Here is a 24878-nt window from a genome sequence, read left to right as displayed (position 1 = left end):
CTGTGATTCTACAATTCTATGTTAGTAAAGAATTTATGCTGCTATTCAGGGACTCTTCTGACATTTCAGTTCCTTCTCCCCTTTGGAGCAACACATGCAGGGCAGCAGCCAGATAACTGTGGAAGCGACACACAGCTTTCCCATAACGAACAACCAGGCGCAAATTTGAGACCAGCGGGGAAAAAACAACGCCAAGGATTTTTTCCCCCAGGAGCATCGCAAGGTGCACGTCTTCTACATGAACATGAACACTTTTGACATGAAAGAGATGTTTGCGCTCAAGCACGCCAAGGCCCCTTGCATCACAAGTATTATTTCAAAACAAGAGCAATAGATTGTGGGGCCAGAAAGCAGCGCTCAGCCGCAACACAGAACCCTTAACTTACTCCCTGTTGTGGCATGCCTGGCTATTTCCGAGGGTGTGGTGGGGGAAGTGTTTCAGAGATGTTTTACTGCAATTTTTGTGCTGTGTGCTCAGATGGGGAAAAGCAGGACAATTGAAAGTGTTGCTATTGTTTAATCATTTAGTCGTGTCCGACTCTTCGTGACCCCATGGACCAGAGCATGCCAGGCACTCCTGTCTTCCACTGCCTCCCGCAGTTTAGTCAAACTCATGTTGGTAGCTTCAAGAACACTGTCCAACCATCTTGTCCTCTGTTGTCCCCTTCTCCTTGTGCCCTCCATCTTTCCCAACATCAGGGTCTTTTCCAGGGAGTCTTCTCTTCTCATGAGGTGGCCAAAGTATTGGAGCCTCAGCTTCACGATCTGTCCTTCCAGTGAGCACTCAGGGCTGATTTCCTTCAGAATGGCTAGGTTTGATCTTCTCGCAGTTCATGGGACTCTCAAGAGTCTCCTCCAGCATCATAATTCAAAAGCATCAATTCTTCGGTGATCAGCCTTCTTTATGGTCCAGCTCTCACTCACTTCCATACATCACTACTGGGAAAACCATAGCTTTAACTATATGGACCTTTGTTGGCAAGGTGATGTCTCTGCTTTTTAAGATGCTGTCTAGGTTTGTCATTGCTTTTCTCCCAAGAAGCAGGCGTCTTTTAATTTCGTGGCTGCTGTCACCATCTGCAGTGATCAGTGAAGATTGTTCTATTTGGCACATTGCAATGCTTGCAGAGATGAAACCTTTGAAATAGTGTGACTCTGAATTCAAACCAGTGTGTTTAGGATAGCAGCTTTTTTATTTTTTAAGTCCTTTTCTCTCCTGCAATAGAGCAAACATCTCTCCTGTACTGATTTGCTTCTTGAAAGGAGCAAACAGGGCCGATCCTTTATCTGCAAGAAAGGCTCCTTTATCTGCAAAAAGGCTTCTTCTCCTCCCTTCATTCCATCTGTACTAATACACCTACAGAAGCAGGATTTGGGCAAGCGCCACTGTTTTGTGCTCAGGAGAAAGATGTTCACCACAGCTCATAGTAACAGTAATAAATCTGTCCAGCCAGAAGCTGCAAGGCTGCAAGAAATGTTTTTGTTTAACTCGCACACCGCTAACCGGAATAGAATCCTATTCACAATATCGCACCAACGCTTTGGTGTTCCTTCTTGGGCTCTTTTTATCTGCTTGTTGCTTCTCCCTGCTCCTCTGGCTCAGAGCACCTGAATCCTAACAATAAAGTCAAATTAACCTGCCATTTAAACTGTGTTATCTGCTCCAGTCTGCCTTGTGTCCCAATCTCTTTGGGGGAAGCTCTTCGCTGTCCCTGCTGCTGCCTCCTGCCCGCCCTCCCAGTCTGGCTGATTTTCCAGGAGTTCTGGTTGGACTTTCGCCCTTGAATTTCTCTGGGAGAACAGCCACTGAAAACAGATGAAAGGGGAGCACATACCTCTAGGGCAACCTTTCTCAACCTTGGGTCCCCAGATGTTTTTGGCCTACAACTCCCATCATCCCTGACCACTGGTCCTGTGAGCGAGGGCTCATGAGAGTTGTAGGCCAAAAACATCTGGGGACTCAAGGTTGAGAACAACTGCTCTAGGGGATAAGCATTCGACTCATGTACTCCTTTGGGGGGGGGAATCTATTTGCAAAAGAGGGAAAATACGCAGAGGCTTACTACACATGGCTTGTGGCTCACTAGGGTGTTTGGTGGCAATCTTGCTTTGAACTGCTGAGTTTTGCAGTTTTTGCACATGTGTGTGTACACACACACACACACACACATGCACGCAAATGTTTAATTCTAACTGTAGCCATAGGGGTTTAAGCAGTATCATTTTAAAAAAAAAATACAGTGTATATAGAATATGGATAGTTATCTTTTCAAAATGAGAGCAAGAACATCAAGTAATACTGCAAACTCACACCCTTCATTGAATTTATATACATACTTAAGAGGCTCACTTATAATTATATTTTGGGATGGATTCATGTCCTTATGTAGCTGTTTTGTTTTATACTTTCTGGAAGTCCCATGATCATATTATAAAGCAGTTGCGTTCTGCATTATAAATCAAGCCCTGCTAGGCGTTGTATCTTTCTGATTTCCAATGCATTTCTTACCAGTAAAAAAATTCAGTGTGGCACGAGCAAATTTTCATTCTGAAAGTGTGGCCCAGGGAAAAAAGATTGAGGACCACTGGCCAGCAGCAAAGGGCTTGATGGAGTCGCAAAGTCATTGTTGCTTCTAGAGCCCTGTGGCAGTGATCCTGTGCCAGTTTGGCTACATTCCATCCTTCTGAAATGCCCCCTTACTGGGGTTTCCACTGGTTACCACCACTGGGAAAGCTACTGGTGGTTTATTCCACCTGCCATCTGAGGAGGTGCATTGCAGTGCTCCTTGAGCATGTTGCCCTGTGATGGCCAAGGCCAATCGAATCAGGCAGGGCTGGTTGGAGGGACACCCAGCACGATGGACTGAGAATTTGAATGGTTTTGCCAACATATACAAGGATCACCCTGCGTAAAGTATCAACAACTGAAGACTAAACACAGAAGGATCTAGCTGCAGCAAGGAACCTCCTGCACCTCAGGAGGCAAGAGTACTAACTAGAATGTTAATATACATCCCTTGGCTGCCTTGGGGCCAGGGATCAGCTAATGTTTGGTAACATCTGGTCATTGTGAGCTCTTCAAGAGCCCTCTACCCCCATGAGGATTCTTGCAGATTGTAGTATGCCAATGATCCCTTGCACTATTTTAATGAAACCAAGATGGACACTTCTTCTCCACAATTCAATCTTAAGCGAATCATTAAGGATGGGAAGCAAGAAGATGAGGCTAAGCAGGAACCATGAGTGATGCTGGAATGTCAGTTTTAAGTTTATTCCGTCCCCTGGTATCTCAGAGTTTACCTTGCTGGCCTTCAGTATATTGATCTGTTCTTCATGTACAGTGTCTCTGTTTTTCTCCAGAAATCCATCACACTGGTACTCCACCTAGGACACAGGGAAACACAGAAGGTGCGGGAGAAGAGTTAAGATTCTGAATGTAGATTATCCTAACAAAAAACCACCCAGACATTTTTATAGACACAGAGATGAGCCACAAGGTTTCAAAAACATTGTTTTTGATGGCATCCTGAATCTTATCTATGCCCATGATGGAATCCTCAAGTGATTGGTTTGTTCAATCTGAGTTGACCCACACATATATATAAAGGTAAAGGTAAAGGTACCCCTGCCCGTACGGGCCAGTCTTGACAGACTCTGGGGTTGTGCGCCCATCTCACTTAAGAGGCCAGGGGCCAGCGCTGTCTGGAGACACTTCCGGGTCACGTGGCCAGCGTGACATCGCTGCTCTGGCCAGAGCCAGAGCCGCACACGGAAACGCCGTTTACCTTCCCGCTGGTAAGCGGTCCCTATTTATCTACTTGCACCCGGAGGTGCTTTCGAACTGCTAGGTTGGCAGGCGCTGGGACCGAGCAGCGGGAGCGCACCCCGCCGCAGGGATTCGAACCGCCGACCTTTCGATCGGCAAGTCCTAGGCGCTGAGGCTTTAACCCACAGCGCCACCTGCGTCCCCAACACATATATATACACACACATAAAACACTGCCGGCCATCTTCTTCCTTGCCTTTCTGCTTCCAGTACCTCAGCGATTCTGAATACCAGAAACTTATAAAAGTCAGGATTTTAACATGAATCTACGGAATAATACACAAACAAGAGCTATATAGAGCAGATGTTTCCCGAATATAAGCCAACTGTGCTCTTGAGACTTTTAAGCCTCTGAAGTTCTTATGGCATAAACTTCCAGAGAAAATCATTCCCCAGATAACAGCTTAGTTTAAGGCAGAAGGCTGGACAAAAGTTACCTAGTGAAATTTACAGTGGGATGGTTGTTGTTGTTGTTGTTGTTGTGGCAAATAATTCTAGCTCTTTCCCATCTATCCTCGAAGCTTAAGGCAGAAAGCACATTTCAGTCTGAACCAACAAATAAGGAAAGTATACAAATCTCTCTCAGGTCGGCATCAAGGAAACCAGAACTAGGCCTCTGAGGAAATCAGTCGTTAACAGAGAGCTAATTATAAGGATAATCAACAACATTTAGAGACCTCTCTGGAAATTGCTTTTCATTTCCTTTTCAAAACACATGGAAATCGTACATGTTAATTGAGGCCCATAAAATATGCTTATTTGCTCTGAGCTTAGTCTCCAAGCTTTTAAGAAGCAGATCTTAAAGATTGAGAAATAGATCTTTAAAACTCGCAGGCTAGAAGCATCTCCTAGAATCTCTCCTCAATATTTTTGATATCACAGATTCAGCAATAATAGTCCATAAAGTATCTCAGACTTCTTTTCAAGGATCGTTACTATGAAAAATTGCATAATTTTTAAATTTTCACTCCATGGAACCCTTTTCACACTTACCTCTCCCTATCAAAAATCCCAGAGCCCTTCTAATTTAGATCCAAACATGCAACAGCCGTAGATCCATTTACTTAAATCTGTGTGTGCCCCAATGGTCCAATGAAAATTGGCAGTGGAGGTCTACATTTTGTGACTAAAACGGACAGACAAATATAGTTGGAGCCTTTCTGCACCTGACACTGACTTTCCCACTGTGTTTTTTGCTCACAAGCACATCTACTCAGTGGCGTAGCGTGGGGGGTGCAGGGGGGGCCGGCCGCACCGGGCGCAACATCGGGGGGGGGCGCGCTCGCCGCCTCCGGAGTCGCCGAAGAGCCTCGGGCACAGGCTGTAGCAGAGCCCCATGTCTCGCGGAACCGACGAGCTGTGCGCGCGTCCGGGCTGAAGGCGTCCGGCAGGCAGCGGCTCTCAGCGCTCGCCATGGTCCCCGCGCGTCAGGGCCACGGAGGGCGCGCCAGGCAGCCCCTCCTCACAGCCCCACCGCCACCGCTGCTGCTGCTGCTGCTGCTGCTGCAGCTGCTGGGCCATGTTGCATTTTCCTTGCCTCTCTGCCCTCCTCCTCCTCTGGGCAAGCGGCGTCGTTTGGGCGGCAGCGCCAGCGGCAACTCGCCTCAGATCACCTGACACGGACCAGCCGCCACCGCCATGGCTACCTTACCGTAAATACCCCAGCCCAGGCAGCAGCAAGAAGAAGCTGGCAGCGGCGGCAGGTTAGGGGCGCAAATTACTTGCCTTGCCTCGGGTTAGGGGGCGCAAATTACTTGCCTTGCCCCGGGTGCTGACAACCCACGCTACGCCGCTGCATCTACTCTAACTGGTATCACTTCCAGAACCAAAGCTGGACTGAGGAATGAAGAACGAGGGGGAAGGGGAGTACGCAGGAGATCAGCCCCAACTAATGTGCCTCTTTTGCTCAGATTCCCCCAGCTGGAACTAAACAGGTATACCGTATTTTTCGTTCTCTAGGATGCACCAGATTATAAGACACACCCAGTTTGGGGGAAAGGAAAACAAGAAAAAAATATATTTTGAATTCCAGAAGCCAGAACAGCAAGAGGGATCTGGCTTCTGGGATACCGTGTGGCTGTTCTGGCTTCTGGGATAACCGCGCCAAGCCTCTTCAGGGCAGCGGGGTGAAGGCTCCCCCTGCCCGAAGAGGCTGTGCGCAGCTAAGGCAGAAGCCAGGGCAGGAGCGTCGCTGAAGGGGCGCTGCGCAGTTCTCCCTCTCTGTGCAGCGCCTCTCCTGCGAAGGAGAGGCGGCGCAGAGAGGGAGAACTGCGCAGCGCCCCTTGAAGCAAAGCTGGAGAAGGAACAGAAGGAGACCCTTCTGTTCCTCCTCCAGCTTCCAGGCAGGCGCATGGCTGAAGGGGCACTGCGCAGCTCTACCTCTCTGCGCAGCGCCATTCACTCCATAAGACGCACTCACATTTCCCCTTACTTTATGGGAGGAAAAAAGTGCGTCATACGGAGCGAAAAATACGGTACCTTCCATGTGCAGTCTGAGAGCCATGGAAAGGAAGGCTCAGAGGGACATTAAGAAGGCCAAGTGTCCTTCAAAGAAGGACAGTCAACTTTAACAAAGAGCTTTTAACCACATCTGATAGCAGAAGCTCCAGACTTATTTTTCTCTGATTTGTATCCATCGCTCTAACCAATCAATACATAATTATGGCACTGCATCTAGACCGCCAGGTATCCGTCGCAGCAGACCAGAGTGATGGGCCTTACTCAGTGAACACCTAGGCCATTGCTTCTCTCATCCATCAAGCTGCTGTCCCATTTAACTGAACATGACTTGGCACTAGTGTGGGAGAGAGACTGTGTATGCAAGTTCTCTCCACCCATCCTCGCAGCTGGTTCTTTGAGAGTCTGCTATTATTATAACTTGAAATGCACACAAGAGAATCAAGGGGGAGATGGCAAGGTACATTAGGCTGAGATGGTGAACCCGGTCCAAGCATACTGAGGCAGCTTCAAGGTTGACTGGAGAGTTAGAAAAGGGTTGCCAACTGTTTTGGAGCCCTGATCCTATAATTTAACCATCTGGCATGAACTAAGAGTCATTTCTAAGAAGTGAGGTACTTGAATCTGCTGTTAAAAACTGCCCTACCTATTTCCTGGTCTGTTCGTTTGTTTATTAAACTTATATCCCACCTTCCTCCTTGAAGGGTGCCCAGGGCAGCTACCAGCATAAAATCTGATAAGACTACAGTGGACGCTCGGGTTGCGAACGTGATCTGTGCGGGAAGCACGTTCGCAACCCGCAGCACCGCAGCTGCGCACGCGGGGGTTGCGATTCAGCGCCTCTGCACATACGCAAAGTGTGATTTAGCATGTGCAAGCACTGAAAACCGGAAGTAACCCGTTCCGGTACTTCCAGGTTCGGCATGGTACACAACCCGAAATCATGTAACCTGAAGCGTCTGTAACCCAAGGTATAACTGTAGATCCAAAGGTAGTAATTAAAAATGACAGCTTTAAAATCCACAGTGCCTGCCTGTTTCAGAATGCAACAACGAAATTACCAGTAAAACAAAGCTGAAAAACAACCATCTATAACCTTCAAATGTAATTAAAATCAACAATAAAACCAGACTGAAATTCATGCCGACATTCTGTTTGAAAAAGCAAAAACCTTTTTTAGGAGGTGCTGAAAAGAGTACAGTGGTACCTCGCAAGACGAATGCCTCGTAAGACGAAAAACTCGCAAAACGAAAGAGTTTTTCGTTTTTTGAGTTGCTTCGCAAGACGGATTTCCCTATGGGCTTGCTTCGCAAGACGAAAACGTCTTGCAAGTTTGTTTCCTTTGTCTTGCAAGTTTGTTTCCTTTTTCTTAAAACCGTGCATTCACTTCGAGGAGCGACTCATAGCACACGGTGTGGTGGCCTTTTTTGAGGTTTTTGAAGACTTTGGTGATTTTTGAAGCTTTCCCAAAGTCCGTGCTTCGCAAGACGAAAAAAATCGCAAGATGAAAAAACTCGCGGAACGAATTAATTTCGTCTTGCGAGGCACCACTGTACAGCAAATGTGTCTGCCTGGTGTCAACAGGCAGGCAGTTCAAAAGAGAGGGAGTTCTGCTATACCATAGTGGCTCTCACCATGATGCAACTGAATGAAGCAGCTGGAGCTGGAGCTCTCATCCTACCCCCCAAATGCAGGCTTTCAACTCATTCCTGCTCTGCAGGTGGTTGGCCCTTCGGGTTCTTCCCAACTCTACAATTCTATGATTCTAGACTAGCCTGAGCATTTGAAGATAAAGAGGAAAGTAAACACATTCTCAGCAGCTGCCACAAAACACACTCAGCCCTTCGCCACACAGAACGCAGCCGAACGCAGCACACTCTCCAGCCGCTCCTATTACCTTATCTGCAAAGTGCACAACTATAAAGGAGATGTTTGACATGCGAGGCTTCTGGAAGTGCTGGCTGCTGCCATGGCGATCGTACAGCTTCTGAGCCCAGTTCTGATCTGTTCCCTTAGGGACCTTAAAGAAAGAAAGCGAGGGAAGCGAGAGGTGTTAACACAGAAACACATCAATATTCAGCATAAAAGCACATGGCTTATACCGATTTTACAAAATGTTGTTAGGGTCAAGGCAGTTCTGAATGGAGATTTGCACTGCCAGTTCGTTCTGCAGCGATGATACGATTACAGCAGTTTGTGATACACGACGATGACACGATCAGTACCACTTGCACTAATCCAGCCTTCACTTACCTGTGACTCCTCAGATGTCTTCAACTACAACTCCCATTAGCTGATGGAAGCTGTAGTTCAAAACATCTGGGAGGCCCCAAGTTGACACAAGCTGGATTAGTGTATTTTTCTGGTAAAATTTACCCAAGGACAAAACCCCTGCGCACAACTGTTTTGGACATGTATATCTCACTTCTCCTCCAAGGACCTCAAGTCTACTTGCATTGCTCTTCCTTTTATCATGTTATCCTTACAACAACCTTGCGAGGTAGGCTATAAAAGACTGTGACCGCTTAATGAGCCTCACCCAATGAGCCTGACTGATTGGCGATTTGAACCCTGATCTTTCAGATCCTAGTCCAGCCCTCTAACCACTGCAGAGGTTGGGCGGCCATCTGTCATGTATGATCTAGTTCAGTGTTTCCCAACCTTGTGCCTCCAGCTGTTTTTGGACTACAATTCCCATCATCCCTTGCCACTGGTCTTGCTAGTCAGGGATGATGGGAGTTGTAGTTCAAAAACAGCTGGAGGCACAAGGTTGGGAAACACTGATCTAGTTGATTCCTGTATTGCAATCTTCAGGGCCCCTTCCAACTCTGCAAGTCTATGGTTCTAACACGTGCAAAACTGGTACGGACCAGATATTGACTGATCTGTCCATTCCTAGATGCAGGTAGTTAAGAGACTGAACTGAGACCTCATCAAAACATGCTAGCAACCCAGCAACATACCAAATAGGTAAGCATCTTTGATGGCAAACTGGGACACTTGTATTGGTCAGGCTTTTTGTGGCTTGAGAATAAAACGTTTTGAGCATTTTACTTTTATATTTACCCCAACATTTTCCTTACAACCTTTATTGCACCATTATCACCTCTTACAGCAATGCTACCAGTGCTTGAGAAAACAGTAAACAAATATTTACGCAGAAATGAAGCACAAAGTTGATTCATTCAGGTTGCATCCTGTGTTTCGGCAAAACAAGAAAGCTCAGCACCAAAAGACAATAGCTTTTTTAAGTTTAAAGTGCTTAGTGTCTTAATTACTCAAAGCAGATATACACCTAGGCGGAAAACACGTATTTCAGCAGTAACTTGACAGCCTTTGCTTCTCTGTATCACAATCCCACACACCTCAAATGACCTATTTTATCTTCTGTTTAATTATTGTACTGAGTAACAAAGTTTATTTTTGAAGAGGCTTTTCCACAAAATTTTGCCATGCAATCAAGATAATGCCACCTTTGTTTACTCACGGCATCCTTAAAATGTGAGGATTTGACAAGAATGGACTTTTGCACAATTGATTCTTTATGCAGGTTCTGCTCACTCCCCTGCTTCCCCACACCCCATGTCTGTTCCTGGAATCCTAAAGTGCTATCCTGCTTCCAGGCACGGCCAACAGCCAAAAAAACCCGTAACTAATTTCAAAGGAGTAAGGTAAAAGGTAAAGGGACCCCTGACCATTGGCCGACTCTGGGGTTGCGGCACTCATCTTGCTTTATTGGCCGAGGGAGCTGGCATACAGCTTCCGGGTCATGTGGCCAGCATGACTAAGCTGCTTCTGGCGAACCAGAGCAGCGCACGGAAACACCGTTTACCTTCCCGCCGGAGCGGTACCTATTTATCTACTTGCACTTTGACGTGCTTTCAAACTGCTAGGTTGGCAGGAGCAGGGACCGAGCAACGGGAGCTCACCCCATTGTGGGGATTCGAACCACTGACCTTCTGATCAGCAAGCCCTAGGCTCTGTGGTTTAACCCACAGCACCACCCACATCCAGGGCTAATTAACCCACAGCACCACCCACATCCAGGGCTAATTACCAGTTGGACCTATACTTAGTCATGTTCATAGACTTCTTCTTCCTCTTCTTCCTCTTCTTCTTCCAATTGTACCTTGGTTGACGAACGCCTTGTGACTTGAACGTTTTGGCTCCCGAACGCCGCAAACCCGGAAGTGAGTGTTCCGGTTTGCAAACCTTCTTTGGAACCCGAACATCGGTTTCAGCTGTTGGCACTGTTTCCGGGCCCAATCAGCCAATCGGAAGCTGCACCTTGGTTCATGAACGTTTTGGAAGTCGAACGGACTTCCGGAACGGATTCCATTCGTCAACCAAGGTACAACTGTATTGTTATTGCCACCCATCCGACTGGGTTGCCCCAGCCACTCTGGGCGGTTCCCAACAAAATATTAAAAACACAATAGAACAGCAAACATTTAAAACTTCCCCATAAAACAAGCAAGCAAGCAAACAAACAAACTGTGTGGCAGGTAAGTCAGGTAGCAAAAGGATGGGGCTGCCACAGCTCTGCTCTGCTAAGCGGAGGATTATAGGAGCAGCAAAGGCAGAATTTTCAAAAGCCTTTAAAGCTTATTGCTTATCGTGACACTCGTATAGATGGAGGGTGACCAAGAACGATTCTGGCTCTCCTTACCTTGCATTCTTCATCCAGCAAGTCGAAGATACCGAGCTTGGCTTCAATAAGGTCTATGCATGGCTGGTTGTCATAAAAATCTATAAGTGTCCAAGGGATCTGCTCCTTCATATATTCCTCCTGCTCCAGCTTAAACACATGCTGCAATGAAAAGACAGTAAAGGTCCGTCTGGATTTAGGAAAAAGTAATCTGATGATAAATGAAGGAACGTTCTCAAGGGCCTACTGAGATTTTATTTTATTTTTTCAAAGCCCAGACAGTAAGTAGATGCCTAGTCACTCTCTAGATTTAATGCCTGCTTTAAATTCAGCCAGCTAGCCCTGGGGATTATCTAATTGATTTTTGATTTTTATTGTTATTCATGTTTTTTATACTGTATTTTATGCTATACTCTTAGAATTAAGTGTTTTAAAGTGTTTTAAATTTGTTGTTAGCCGCCCCAAGCCTGGTTTTTGAACCGGGATGGGTGGGGTATAAATAAAAATTTACTATTATTATTATTATTATTCCAAATGTCTGATTCTCAAATGGTCACACACTGGGACAGACACCCAAGGCATGGGGTCTGTGCAAAAATGGGCATTGAGAGTGAAACCAGAAGCACAGTCGTGTTGCTTTCTTCCCCGCAGGTAAGTGCTGTGTGTAAAGTGCTGTGATAACATCAAGGTTGCAGGTTCAATCCCCACATGGGACAGCTCCATATTCCTAAATTGCAGGGGGTTGGACTAGATGACCCTTAGGGTCCCTTCCAACTCATTCTTTCCCTGCCTCTTTTAAATCTAGGCTGACTGCGAAAGCGGCACCTGAGGATCACTATTATTAGTAGTAGCAGCAGGCATTTTTATTCTCCTCTGCAGCTGAAAAAGGCTCGCTGAGTGGCTTTCGAATAGCAGTGGAATGACAGCACCTGCTTAAAAGACACAACAGAAAAGGAAAGGGAACTGGGAGGGAGGAGGAACAAAAAGCAAGCTCTGGCACTAATTCTTAGATACAGAGATCTTGCAGCCATCGGCAGGAACGGGGGGAAATTGGAGGACCCCAAATTTGCTGGTCTTTCAGCAACAGCCAACGGAGAGGTCCAGCATATGCACTGCTCTCCCTCTCTCGCTGCCTGATGCAGGAGAGAGAAGAAGCTTGCATCTTTTCATACAAATGTAAAGATGCAAGTTAGCACTGGGGGAAACAGTTTCACTGAAACTTTACAAAGTTGCACCAATAACGTTTCAGTGAAATGATTAATTTCATGGTCGTTTCGAATTCCATAGGACAATGACTGGTTAGTTTTGGTTTTTGCTTTTTCAAAATGGTTTGGCTAGGGCAAGAGGGGGGGGTTACCTGTTGTGGGGAGGGTGTGCCTTGCTTTCTTCACCTGTATTTCATTTGTTATGGAGGAAGGGAAGGGGAAAGTGAAGAAGTGTTGCCTGCTTTTTGTGGGGGAGAAGGGTTGACAGAGCATAAACACCATTTCTTCTCTTAAATGTATATTTTGTAGTGTCCACATTCAGCAAGGCTGGAAAAACTTGGTTTTTTTATATTAAAAAAATAGGATGGGAAAACTTTTATTAGTCAAGTCATTAGATGGTTGGGAACTCAGAGAGCCCTCCTGTTACAAACCACTGTGATATATATTTATGATACAGCGGTATATGATTTTTTTAAAAATAAATAAATAAAACAAATACATGCAGTCTCTGAATCAGGGAGATTATTAAATACATTTTCAGCTACAATTTAGACACAGGCTACTCTTCCTCACAGGAGTAAGCCCCATTGAAACCAATGGACCATTATGTTAAGCAAGCATGCAAAAGATTATAGTCCCTCCATGAATACTGAGGGCTCGTCTGTAATTTTAACATGATAAATAATACATCCTGTTTTCAGCGAAAACAAAATAACCTCAACTGACAGAAAGAAAAAAAAAAGCCTGTTGTGTGTTAAAAATGTAATGTGGTTGGAGACCCCCTTGCCATCTTTTACACATATTAAAAAAATATTTGCTTTTCTATCTATCCCTCTTCACCACATTTCCAGACAATGTCACTGTGGAAAAATAAAAACTATAAACCCAAATTACCGAGTTGAACTGCTGTTGGAGCTTTTCATTGGCATAGTTGATGCAGAATTGTTCAAAGCTGTTCACTTCGAAAGTTTCAAACCTGCAGACCGAAACAACATTCTCAGGTAAAGGCTACAAAGAACCATTTCTAAAATCTGAGTTTGTAGTTACATTTTAATCATTTTATTTTTATTCTTTTGGAAGCCACCCTAGGAAGATAGATAGATAGATAGATAGATGATAGATAGAACTTTATTCGCATTAGCCAATGGCCATAGCAACAGTAAAACATTACAGTATACACAGAAAAGGAAATTTTATATAAAAGCACAATTTAAAGTCCTGAATTAGCTGTCAGTTAGAGGCCCTTATTCTGATTATCCCTGCTATGAACCTAGCCACCTTTGCAGTTATCTGCTCATTTTGATCTGATAGAAGAAAGGACATTGTGGCAGTGGTTGAGCGCCCTGGGGTGGTTAGTACGAATGGGGTGATGCTCTCGTTCCTCAGGTCTTTGTAGAGAGTACAGGACAGGAGGACGTGTGCCGCTGTTTCGGTGCTACCATCTCCACAGGGGCAAAGACGTTTGTCAGGCGGGATCTTTTGGAAACGACCCTCAAGTACCACAGATGGCAAAACATCCAGTCTTGCAAGTGTAAAAGCATGTCTGCATTTTGGGATAAGAAGTTTGTGCAGATATGGGGCCAGAGAATCAAAATGGAGAGGTGGAAACTGAACATAGCAAGGGCAGAATTTCCTTATAGTGGCCAGGGTTGTTCTGATGCTCGATATCTTTTAGACATGGACCAATTAGACTGTTTGCTTTAGTAGGGGCCACCCTGGGAATATGAGGCCCCCACTGTGCTTCTCTCTCTCTCTCTCTCTCTCTCTCTCTCTCTCACACACACACACACCTCTACACCTCCTTCCTGAAGGTACTTCCTCTACCGCCTCAGGATACTGGGCTACAAGGGTCATTGGCCTGATCCAATACAGCTCTTATGTTCTGAATGACCTAAACATCTAAATAAGACCACCTTTCTCTCTGTCGCTGTCTCCCTCCCTCTCTCCCTCTGTATTTATTGCTGGGAAAGAAGAAGGCAAAAACATGAGCTTCTTTCTATTCAATTAATAAAGCTTTTGAGAAGATAAAAAGGCAGCTAAGGAAGAACACTTCCACTGGACCATAAAGATAAAGGGCTTAAAATGTATTTTTGTTGTCATTTTTTAAGGGCTGCATTTGTAACTCTCCAGGCTCTGCAATCTTGTTATTTAATACAGGCGGCATTCAGTTAAAAATGTCCCCCAATTTTCCCGATTTTATCAGATTAAGAGCTCCTCTATTGTCATATATAACAGCTTAACTCTAACAGAGCAAGAGAACTGAAGGCTTAAGATAAAACCATTGGCTTAAGATAAAACCATTAACTTTTACAGTTTGTAAGTGTGCTGCTCCAATGGAAATCCAGTCCCCCCCCATTTTGAGGTCGATTAAGGAAATTTCTGCTCAAAGACTCAGATTTAGGCTGTTAAAAATGTATTTGTGATATTGCGATTTCAGCATGCAGCCTAAAAATTGGGAAATGAACTGTCCCTTTGTCTCCATGAACGAAGGCACAAATACGGAATACAAGATGTTTTCCTATGATGTAGGATGAACCAGAGATTTCAGAAGAGCAGCTCTTCTGGATATTGGACCAAAGGCATGTCTCATCTGGCATATTATTTTGACCTATAAAGCCTTAAATGGCTCAGGACCACAGTACCTCAAGGACCACCTCTCCTTATATGAACTGACCCAGATCCTGAGATCATAATCTGAGTCCCTTCTTCGCATGCCTCCTTCATTAGAAGTCCGAAGGGTGGCAACATGAAAATGGGCCTTTTCTGTGGTGGCTCCCCATTTGTGGAATGGTCTCCCCAAGGAGGCAAAATGTTTCTCTATAACCAGGCCTTTGGCTGACAGAATATTATACGGCCTTTAAAATGTGTTGTGGGAGAGGGGTTATTGGTTTGTGTTTGCTTTTGCTTTAAGTATGTATTTTGTGTTCACATTTTGTAATTTCAATATTATGAACTGCCTTGTGATCTTCAGTTGAAGGGCGGTCCACAAAATAAACGAATAAATGAAACTGAGGCAGCGGCTCTCTCCCACTGCTTCTCCACAGCAATTAGTATTCACGGTCATTCTGCCTCTGATCCTGGAAGTATAACCATCAAAACTAGTAGACACTGATAACCTTATCCTTGGTGAATTTGTCTAATCCCACTTTAAAGCCAACTAAATTGGTGGCCATCACCACATTCCGCTGACAAGGAGGACAAAACAACATTTTCTGCAATGACACATCAGCCCAAATCCGATGAGGATTGCCTGGGCGGCCAAATATGCAAGGTAACAAACTAAGTGAAAAACAGAGTTTTACTTTTTCTGAGTGTGAACTATAAACATGGGAAGTCGCCTCACCTCACACAACCCAACACCTCCCAGCCTCAGTTTCCCCATTTCTGAGCAGGGCATTGTACAAAAATGAGTGAATAAAACGAACTCGCTTGTGCAAACTTCCCACCCCATCTCTCTCCACCACCAGGGTCCCCTTCCAGATTGGGTCCACTATTCACAACAACAACAACAACAACACCATTCACACAATAGTTAACTGGGGACATCTGACTGGCCACTTTGAGAACAGAATGCTGAACTACACGGGACTTTGGCTCTTATGCCCTTATGAATTCATACATGACACACAAAACACCAGAGACAAGCTCAAGAGTACCGGTACTTGTTAACACAATGTATGAAAACACCCTAAGGCTGGAAACATTGTGGAGTTTTTAAAAGTAAGCTAGAGAGATTGTATGATAAAGCCTAAGTTACTAATTCCCCTTTTCTTCTTCTTTGTTATCTGGCTCTTCTTTCTCAATGGAAACCCAAAGCACACACACGCTTAATTTTTTTAAAAAAATAATAATGTATCCAGTCATAGTTATAGCTTGTCTTCTTCCAGATATAAACAAAACCATGTACACAGGGGTTTATCCAATTTCATTCTCACAGCTACTAGGGCTAGGCTGAGAAAAGATTGACTGGGCCCAAAGTCAGCCAAGGAGTTCCAAGACTGAGCCGGGATTTGAACCCAGACCTCCACAACACTAACAGCTACAGCACACCAAACTTCTGCAAAACAGAATTCTTTTCTTTTTATTTCTGAAAAAATCAGAAGCTGCAATTATACATTCCCCAGGGAACCAAAGCATTCGGCAGGATGAGTACTGGACTAAGTCTGAAGGAAGCATTGCTTATCATGAAAAATGTAAAGCCACGGAGATTTCAAACTGAAGATGAAAACAAAATCTTAAAAACATGTACTATTTGCCAAAATGTTTTAGCTTTCTGGCGTGTTGGGCATTTTTGCATCCTGCAAACACCTAGTAAGTTTAATAAGACACTGGCGGTTTTGCTGGAAAGCCATAACCAAAGGATCAGCCTGCCCACAAAGATTTGAAAAGACCCAACTGTCCGCAGTGTATGTTTCTCTATGCAGAAGATATGCTTAACTTTTGTCTTCCAAGCCCATTAGAAGCATTAAGAGCATTAATAATTTACTTGCCTGGGGCTCGAGGGTTATAACTTCTGGTTTCAAAGCTGGAAAAACGGCCATGGAAAACTTAAGTAATTTAGTTCAAGATTCCATCTTAACCCACCAGGCTACTTGACTTCCTGGGCATCAGGTTATCTTATTAGAACTATGCGTGGGCAACCTGTATCTTCTCAAGTTGCATGATGCCCTCAGGAACCTTCTGCAGGGTAGACTGAACAAGTTCTAAAGCTATGAAAACCACAGAGAAAGCCTGAAATGCACAATCCAGGGATACCCTACACTTAAAAAATAAAAATAGAGCCTTCAAGTGAAAATCACCTTCCATTATATTTTACAATTTGTCAAGCTCTCTCACAATCTTTGATTAAGTGACTCTAGATTATTAGCTGTGGCGAGGCAGTTCTAGGACCGACTAAAATGTGTCAAATATGGCTGAACATGAATTAAAACTCTCTCTCTCCAGCAGATTTCCACAAGCATTTCCATTTGGAATCTTAGCTTTGGACATGATGATGTATGATCCCTTGCCATATCCCCAAGATACATTTCAGTATATAACAAATTGAGGTGGGTAAAAATTCACTGCATGTACCAGGCCATGGCTGCATGCTGTTTGTGTTAATTTGATGAAAGGCATGCAAATAAAGCATGCATACTAATGACAAGGGTGCAGCCCATGATAAATTTTCACCATGGCCCATTGTGCTCAGCTTACTGTCCCTTTCCATCTGCCATAAGAATGCAAGCTTTTAAAGTTTGCTGCTGTATTGCCTCTCTCGCCCTGACCTAGCCACTGTGATCCATGCGACGGTCACCTCCAGACTTGATTATTGTAACTCACTCTACGTGGGGCTGCCCTTGAGACCAGAAACTCCAGCGGGTGCAGAATGCCACGGCTAGACTTCTTACGGGGTCCTCGCCGCGGGATCACATTCACCCAGTGCTATACCAGCTGCACTGGCTCCCGGTGGAGTACAGGATCAGGTTTAAGGTGCTGGTTTTAACTTTTAAAGCCCAACACAGCCTAGGACCCTCGTGCCTACGGGATCGCCTCTCCTGGTATGTCCCATGGAGGACCTTACAGTCTTCAAACAACAACATCTTGGAGATCCCGGGCCACAGGGAGGTTAGGCTGGCCTCAACCAGAGCCAGGGCTTTTTCGGCGGTGGCCCCGATCTGGTGGAACGCACTGTCAAAAGAAACTAGGGCCCTGTGGGACTTGACATCTTTCTGCAGGGCCTGCAAGAAACAGCTGTTCCACCAGGCCTTTGGCCAAGGTGCACTCTGACCCCCTCCCTTCTGTAATCCTCATAGCACTCTAGCCTAATAGTTGCCATTAATTTGATTCTGAATTGATTTTAGAATGTATTTCAATTAATTGACTGTAAACTGTGCTATTTTTACAGTTGTTAGCTGCTCTGAGCCCAGCTTTGGCTGGGGAGGGCGGGATATAAATAAAATATTATTATTTTAACTTTTAATTTTGTTGTTGTTGTTGTTGTTGTTTGTTGGAAGCTGGCTGGGGCAACCCAGTCGGATGGGTGGTGTATGAGAAATAGATTATTATAAGAAGAGCCCTGCTGGATGAGACCAAAGGCCCATCTAGTCCAGCATTCCTGTTCTCACAGTGGCCAACTAGGTTATTCTGGAGAGGCCAGCGGGATGCAATTGGGCTCCACTGCTTTGTTTCTGCGATTTGTGTCTATGCAGACGTATCATTAGAGAGAGGTGCGACAACGAGAGACGACAGCAGCTAATTCTCACCAGCATCCCTAGCAGATAAAGCTCTTTTGCTGAAGAGATCATATTCCTGACGTTTGCTGGCAAAGCTCATTGCACCGAAGCGTCTCTTTGATCAATTAAACGACGCCACTTGGCCCAGTTTTTCTTTTTTTAGGGCAGTGATTCCCAAACCCCTTCTCTGACAAATAGGCATAAGCACCAGATGGTGGGTGAAGAAAATGAATTTCACACTAATAGACACCCCCTTGCCTAACTTAATCTTTCATGGGTATTAGCCTTCAATTCAGATTTCTGTTCTCAGCTCAGATGTCCCTGACTGGCAAGCTTTCCCCCCCCCCCTCTTTTTGCATTGGTCTTATGCCTCTCTCTTTTTTCCTGTGTCGCTAAGAGCTTTTGGCTTGTCAAACCTCCATCCTTGGCAGGGGAAACTCTCTCTGAAATCAAGAGAACTTGTACGGATTTATTAGGTTACTTTAAAAAAAATATATCCTTCAATTTTCACACCTCTTTTGTCCCATTGATCAAGGAAATGGAGCATCTCTTCTGTGACAAAAGGATAAAGAAGTTGTTTTTGTTGTTGTTGTTTTTTTAGGAAAATAGTGGTGATGGGAGATGGTCCATGGAGACAAAGTGAATATAATTATGAATGATGTGGACAGAGAAATATTTTCTTTCTGCACTCATAAAACCAGGACTTGGGGTCACCCAAACAAGTATGATTGACAATAGACGCAAGTCAGATAAAAGGAAGCACTTATTCACACCATGATTAACTTACGGAACTCATTGCCACAACATGTGGTGCTGACCGCTAGCTTAGTTTTTTTTTTTAAAGGATACAATTGGAACCTCCATTAATCAAGACATAATCAAGACATGACTAACACTGTTGGAAACAGAGGGCTGTACTACCTCACAGGACTGTTGTAAGCAGCAGCAAAATTATATATGCAAAGTACCCAGTACTCCACAGCTGTGATTCTCAAACTGGCATTTAGCTGCGGCTGCAACTGTGGCCACGGAAGACACATGGGGTCTGAACTTGTTCCCCAGTTGCAGTTTATTTATTAAATGTGTAAACCACGCTTTATCCATAGATCTCATGGCGGTTCTCTTTCGATCAGTTTTGCAAATAATTTCCTCCGTAGTCTCAGCAAAAGTCTCAGCCTGCATTTGAGTAAAGGTAAAGGTAAAGGTAAAGGGACCCTTGACCATTAGGTCCAGTCGCGAATGACTCTGGGGTTGTGGTGCTCATCTCGCTTTACTGGCCGAGGGAGCAGGCATTTGTCCACAGACAGCTCCGGGTCATGTGGCCAGCATGACTAAGCCACTTCTGGCAAACCAGAGCAGCACACAGAAACGCCATTCACCTTCCCACCGGAGTGGTACCTATTTATCTACCTGCACTGGTGTGCTTTCGTACTGCTAGGTTGGCAGGAGCAGGGACCGAGCAACGGGAGCTCACCCCGTCGCGGGGATTCGAACCACCGACCTTCTGATCGGCAAGCCCTAGGCTCTGTGGTTTAACCCACAGTGCCACCCGTGTCCATTTGCATTTGAGTAACCCTCCTTAAGGGACGCAGGTGGCGCTGTGGGTTAAAGCCTCAGCGCCTAGGGCTTGCCGATCAAAAGGTCGGCGGTTCGAATCCCTGCGGCGGGATGCGCTCCCGCTGCTCGGTCCCAGCGCCTGCCAACCTAGCAGTTCGAAAGCACCTCCGGGTGCAAGTAGATAAATAGGGACCGCTTACCAGCGGGAAGGTAAACGGCGTTTCCGTGTGCGGCTCTGGCTCGCCAGAGCAGCGATGTCACGCTGGCCACGTGACCCGGAAGTGTCTCCGGACAGCGCTGGCCCCTGGCCTCTTAAGTGAGATGGGCGCACAACCCCAGTGTCTGTCAAGACTGGCCCGTACGGGCAGGGGTACCTTTACCTTTTACCTTTTAACCCTCCTTAAAAGTGCTATACAAATTCTGCCAAGTATTACTGTTATGTTTTCCTGTATGGATAAGCAAACGGCCACCCCATCAGCACACACGGCTCTAACCATTTTGCAAATTTGCAATGCAAACAATCTCAAGCGTCCAGCGGAAACCTTGTCCTGGCAAATGAAAACAAGCTTTCTGCCTACCCGTAAATGTCCAGCACCCCGATAAACGAATGCTGCTTGACCGTGGTGTGCAGGGCCTTGTTGATGTGCTGCACAATCCAGTTGAACAGCTGGGCATAAATGTGCTTGGCCAGTGCATTCCTGGCGTTCACAACCTGCTGGACTGACATGTTCTTGATATAGGTCTCCGAAGTGGTGACCAGCTTCCGATGGCAGAGCCAGTGCTCCATTTGGCTGTGCTCTACTCCCAGCAATCTGCAAAAATTATGCAGGTGTTCATCCTGTTTCTAGGATATAAAGAAAGACATCCAATTCAGCAAAGCATGCGATGGGGGACACGGACCAGATGACAAGAGCCCACCCACCCCTCCGGTTAACAGGGGAAAGGAAGCGAGGGATGGAGGCTTCCGTTCTGAGAGCTGAAGCTCACTTTGAGTGATGAAGCTTGTTTACAGAATTGCGCTCCCAGTTTCACTTATTCCAAATGAAGCAATGTCCAGATTCAGCTCATAAGGTCATCAAGGCTCTTAACAACCTCACTGCTATTTTAACCAGTCTCAGATTTGCCATATGCTGCTATTTTACCCATGATTTCCCACCTCCTATTGGTGCAGTAATAAAGCTGCTAGCACATTTGCAAAGCTAAGCAGGGTCCGGTATGGCTTACAATAGGTTGGGAACCATGTGTTGAGATTCTTGTCTTGCGGGGGTTGGAATCAGTTCTATGATTCTATGTAGACCAGTGGTGGGCCAAAAGTGGGCTGGGATCTACTAGAGAACCTCTGGGTAGATTAGCAAAGTATCTTATTTCCAAATACAGTCATACCTCGGGTTATAGCTGCTTCAGGTTGTGTTCTTTTTGGTTATGGACTGCTGAAACCCAGAAGTACCGGAACGGGTTACTTCCGGGTTTCAGCGGTAGCACATGCGCAGAAGTGCTAATTTGCGCTTTGCGCATGCGCAGAAGTGCCGAATCGCAACACGCGCGTGTGCAGACGTGCCGCTGAGGGTTGCGAATGTGGATCCTGCATGGATCACGTTCACAACCCGAGCATCCACTATATTTAAAAACAGGACCTCTCCACACCCTGAGGCCAGTTAGATAACGGAAATGAAGAACGTTTACTATGGTGCCCTCCTTTCAACAGTGTTTGCTTTTCATGCCCATTCCATCACTGCTTCCTTTGGAAAACTTGCCACATACTTCTATTTTGGAAAATGAGGAGGAAAAGCAGCAGGAGGAGAGTTACCGTATTTTTCGCTCTATAGGACGCACTTTTTTCCCCTCCAAAAATTAAGGGGAAATGTGTGTGCGTCCTATGGAGCGAATGCAGGCTCCTTGGCTTTAGCGATAGCAACGCGAAGCCTCCGAACCGCAGAGGGAGCGCTCCCTCCACGCTCCAAAGGCTTCGCGTTGCTTTCGCTGAAGCCTGGAGAGAGAGAGGGGTCGGTGCGCTCCGGAGGCTTCGGGTTCCTTTTCCTGAAGCTGGGAGAGCAAGACTCTCCTGGCTTCAGCAGAGAGGGAGAGCTGCGCAGCACCCCTTCAGCCAAGCGGGAGGAGAAATGGAAGGGGCTCCATTTCTCCTGCCGCTTCGCTGAAGGGGTGCTGAGCAAAGAGGCGGAGAATTTTTTTTCTTGTTCTCCCCCTCTAAAACAAGGTGCGTCCTATGGTCGGGTGCATCCTATAGAGTGAAAAATACAGCACTTTCCATTGATTATTTCCAGAGCAAACATAGCTTTAACACCCCCCCCCCCCGCTTTACAATGGCATACACCTACATAGGATACAACTAGGATCAAGGTCAATTTGAGCCTCACACTTATTTAACCTTGAGAAACTGCATGTTAATAAAAAAACTGGGCAGCCAGCAATTTTAAAACAGGGACCATGTCCTGAACTGAGCAAGGATGGAAGGGTCAGGAATGTGGTTCTGTGCCACATGCCTCAAGGCAATATCTCCGAACCTGACTGTGAACAGCAACTGAGGCACCACTCAAGTTTTTGCCATGTGCTCCTTGGCAATTGACTGCCATACACAAGCCAGGACAGAGACAAACAGCCCATGGAGACTGTTGCTCCCCTGTAAGCAGCGTTGTGAGTGGAGGGCCACACAAAGCCAATCTCTTCTCTACGCAATCACATTCAGTTACACCAAGTTGCCTCATCACTAATTAAACGAGTTAACAGGCGGATCTAGCATCACAGAGCTGCACTTACATTTTAATTAAATAACACCAATGATATTAAGGGAAGACAACGCTACAAGTGAAGATTTGTTTATGTACCCAATTGATCAAAGCCCTGAAATTAAAACAGCCCATCTCTTGGGTAACAGTGACACTGTGCAAAAGAACATTTTAATATTTTAATTAAGGCAGAAAACTTCCCTGAAACAGGACATCACAATTGCCACAGATTTAACAGTGCGCTAGGTAAAGGGACCCCTGACCATTAGGTCCAGTTGTGGACGACTCTGGGGTTGCGACGCTCATCTTGCTTTATTGGCCAAGGGTGCCGGCGTACAGCTTCCGGGTCATGTGTCTGGCATGACTAAGCCATTTCTGGCGAACCAGAGCAGCGCACGGAAACGCCGTTTGCCTTCCCACCAGAGCGGTACCTATTTATCTACTTGCACTTTGACGTGCTTTCGAACTGCTAGGTTGGCAGGAGCTGGGACCGAGCAATGGGAGCTCACCCCGTTGCGGGGATTTGAACTGCCGACCTTCTGATTGGCAAGCTCAGTGGTTTAACCCACAGCGCCACTGTTTATATTATTGTATTCATACTGCTTGAATAAGAAGCACGTAAGAGACGAAAGTGGAACTTCTAGTACAACTTTAGAGTGGATTCCTTTTTTTTTAGATGTGTTACTCATGAGCTTGTGTTTTGTTCAGGCATTTTGATTTGGGAGGTACGGATGCTGCTTTAAGGACCAGCACACTCTGAATACTTTTCCCATGCTTAAACTACATGTCTGTAAGGAGAGAAATACAAGTGTCTTCTGTTCTCTAACTGCACAGCTAAAATTAGCTGCTCCTCAGACTTATAGATGGGACGCAGGTGGCGCTGTGGGTTAAAGCCTCAGCGCCTAGGGCTTGCCGATCGAAAGGTCGGCGGTTCGAATCCCTGCGGCGGGGTGCGCTCCCGCTGCTCGGTCCCAGCGCCTGCCAACCTAGCAGTTCGAAAGCACCTCCGGGTGCAAGTAGATAAATAGGGACCGCTTACCAGCGGGAAGGTAAATGGCGTTTCCGTGTGCGGCTCTGGCTCGCCAGAGCAGCGATGTCACGCTGGCCACGTGACCCGGAAGTGTCTCCGGACAGCGCTGGCCCCTGGCCTCTTAAGTGAGATGGGTGCACAACCCCAGAGTCTGTCAAGACTGGCCCGTACGGGCAGGGGTACCTTTACCTTTACCTTTACAGACTTATAGAATCCCAGCACTGCAGAGTTGAAAGGGACCCCGAGGGTCATCTAGCCCAACCCCCTGCAATGCAGGAATATTTTGCCCAGCAGTGGAGGGGCTTGAACCCATGACCCCAAGATTAAGAGTCTCATGCTCTACCGACTGAGCTATCCTACAAGCTTAGGCGAGTGGGATAGCTGTAGCACAATCCCGAAAGAGCCCTAAATTATTTTATCAGAATTTGGGGACAAAACAAATGGCACAAATGGCCTCTTCCATGTTTACCGTATTCCTGAGATTGTATTGTTGTTTTAAACTGTTTTTAACACAGTTGCACCTCGGGATGCGAACGGGATCCATTCCGGAGCCCCATTTGCATCCCGAACGGAACGCAAGACGCGATGGCGCGTCTGCGCCTGTTGCGTTTTGCTGCTTCCGCGCATGCGCGTGATGTCATTTTGAGCATCTGCGCATGTGCGAGCGGCAAAACCCAGAAGTAACACGCTCCGTTACTTCCGGGTTGCCGCGGAGCACAACTCGAATGAGCTCAACCCGGAGTACATTCAACTCAAGGTATGACTATATTGTGTGTTAATTGTTGTGACATGTCCTGGGGCCTCAGGGTGAAGGACAGGTAATTAATTAATTAATTAATTAATTATTTGTTACCATTATTATTATTATTATTATTATTATTATTATTATTTATAACAACAGCAGCAACAACGCAGAGAACTTACTGATATACTGGAGGATTCTCCATCACGTTCTGGTTGAAGGTCCACATTTCCTAAGTGCAGGATAGCGGCGAGTATCTTAAAAATGGCCAACTGATGGGAATCCTTCACTCCTGAAAGAAACAACCAATATCCAGTCTTCACAGAGGGAATGTGCCTGGAGAATTGCTTTCACGTGCCTGCAGCAGATCCCTAGGGTGTGATTCCTGCTCCTGCCCTAAGAACCTCAGCCTTAAAATAACAGCAGTAACAACGTTCCTATTTCCTGCTCTCCT

General features: G+C 45.8%; 1 protein-coding gene across 3 annotated transcripts in view; it reads right to left on the bottom strand.

The window, feature by feature from the left end:
- The window catches only part of MYO5B (myosin VB), a 320955-nt gene that overhangs the window by 112178 nt on the left and 183899 nt on the right, over positions 1 to 24878 (bottom strand). For all 3 annotated transcript variants that reach the window (XM_079994667.1, XM_079994668.1, XM_079994669.1), the window contains exons 9-14: positions 24607 to 24716; positions 20487 to 20752; positions 13031 to 13112; positions 10953 to 11093; positions 8181 to 8303; positions 3301 to 3384 (exon numbers count right to left, since the gene is read on the bottom strand). In XM_079994667.1, the coding sequence (XP_079850793.1) occupies positions 3301 to 3384; positions 8181 to 8303; positions 10953 to 11093; positions 13031 to 13112; positions 20487 to 20752; positions 24607 to 24716 (806 nt within the window). The remainder of the gene's footprint in view (positions 1 to 3300; positions 3385 to 8180; positions 8304 to 10952; positions 11094 to 13030; positions 13113 to 20486; positions 20753 to 24606; positions 24717 to 24878) is intronic.

The sequence above is a fragment of the Podarcis cretensis genome (genome assembly GCF_951804945.1).
Source record: "Podarcis cretensis genome assembly, chromosome: 11".
NCBI lineage: Eukaryota > Metazoa > Chordata > Lepidosauria > Squamata > Lacertidae > Podarcis > Podarcis cretensis.
The sequence above is the reverse complement of the archived record's forward strand: the minus strand, read 5'-3'. Positions and strand labels throughout refer to the sequence as shown.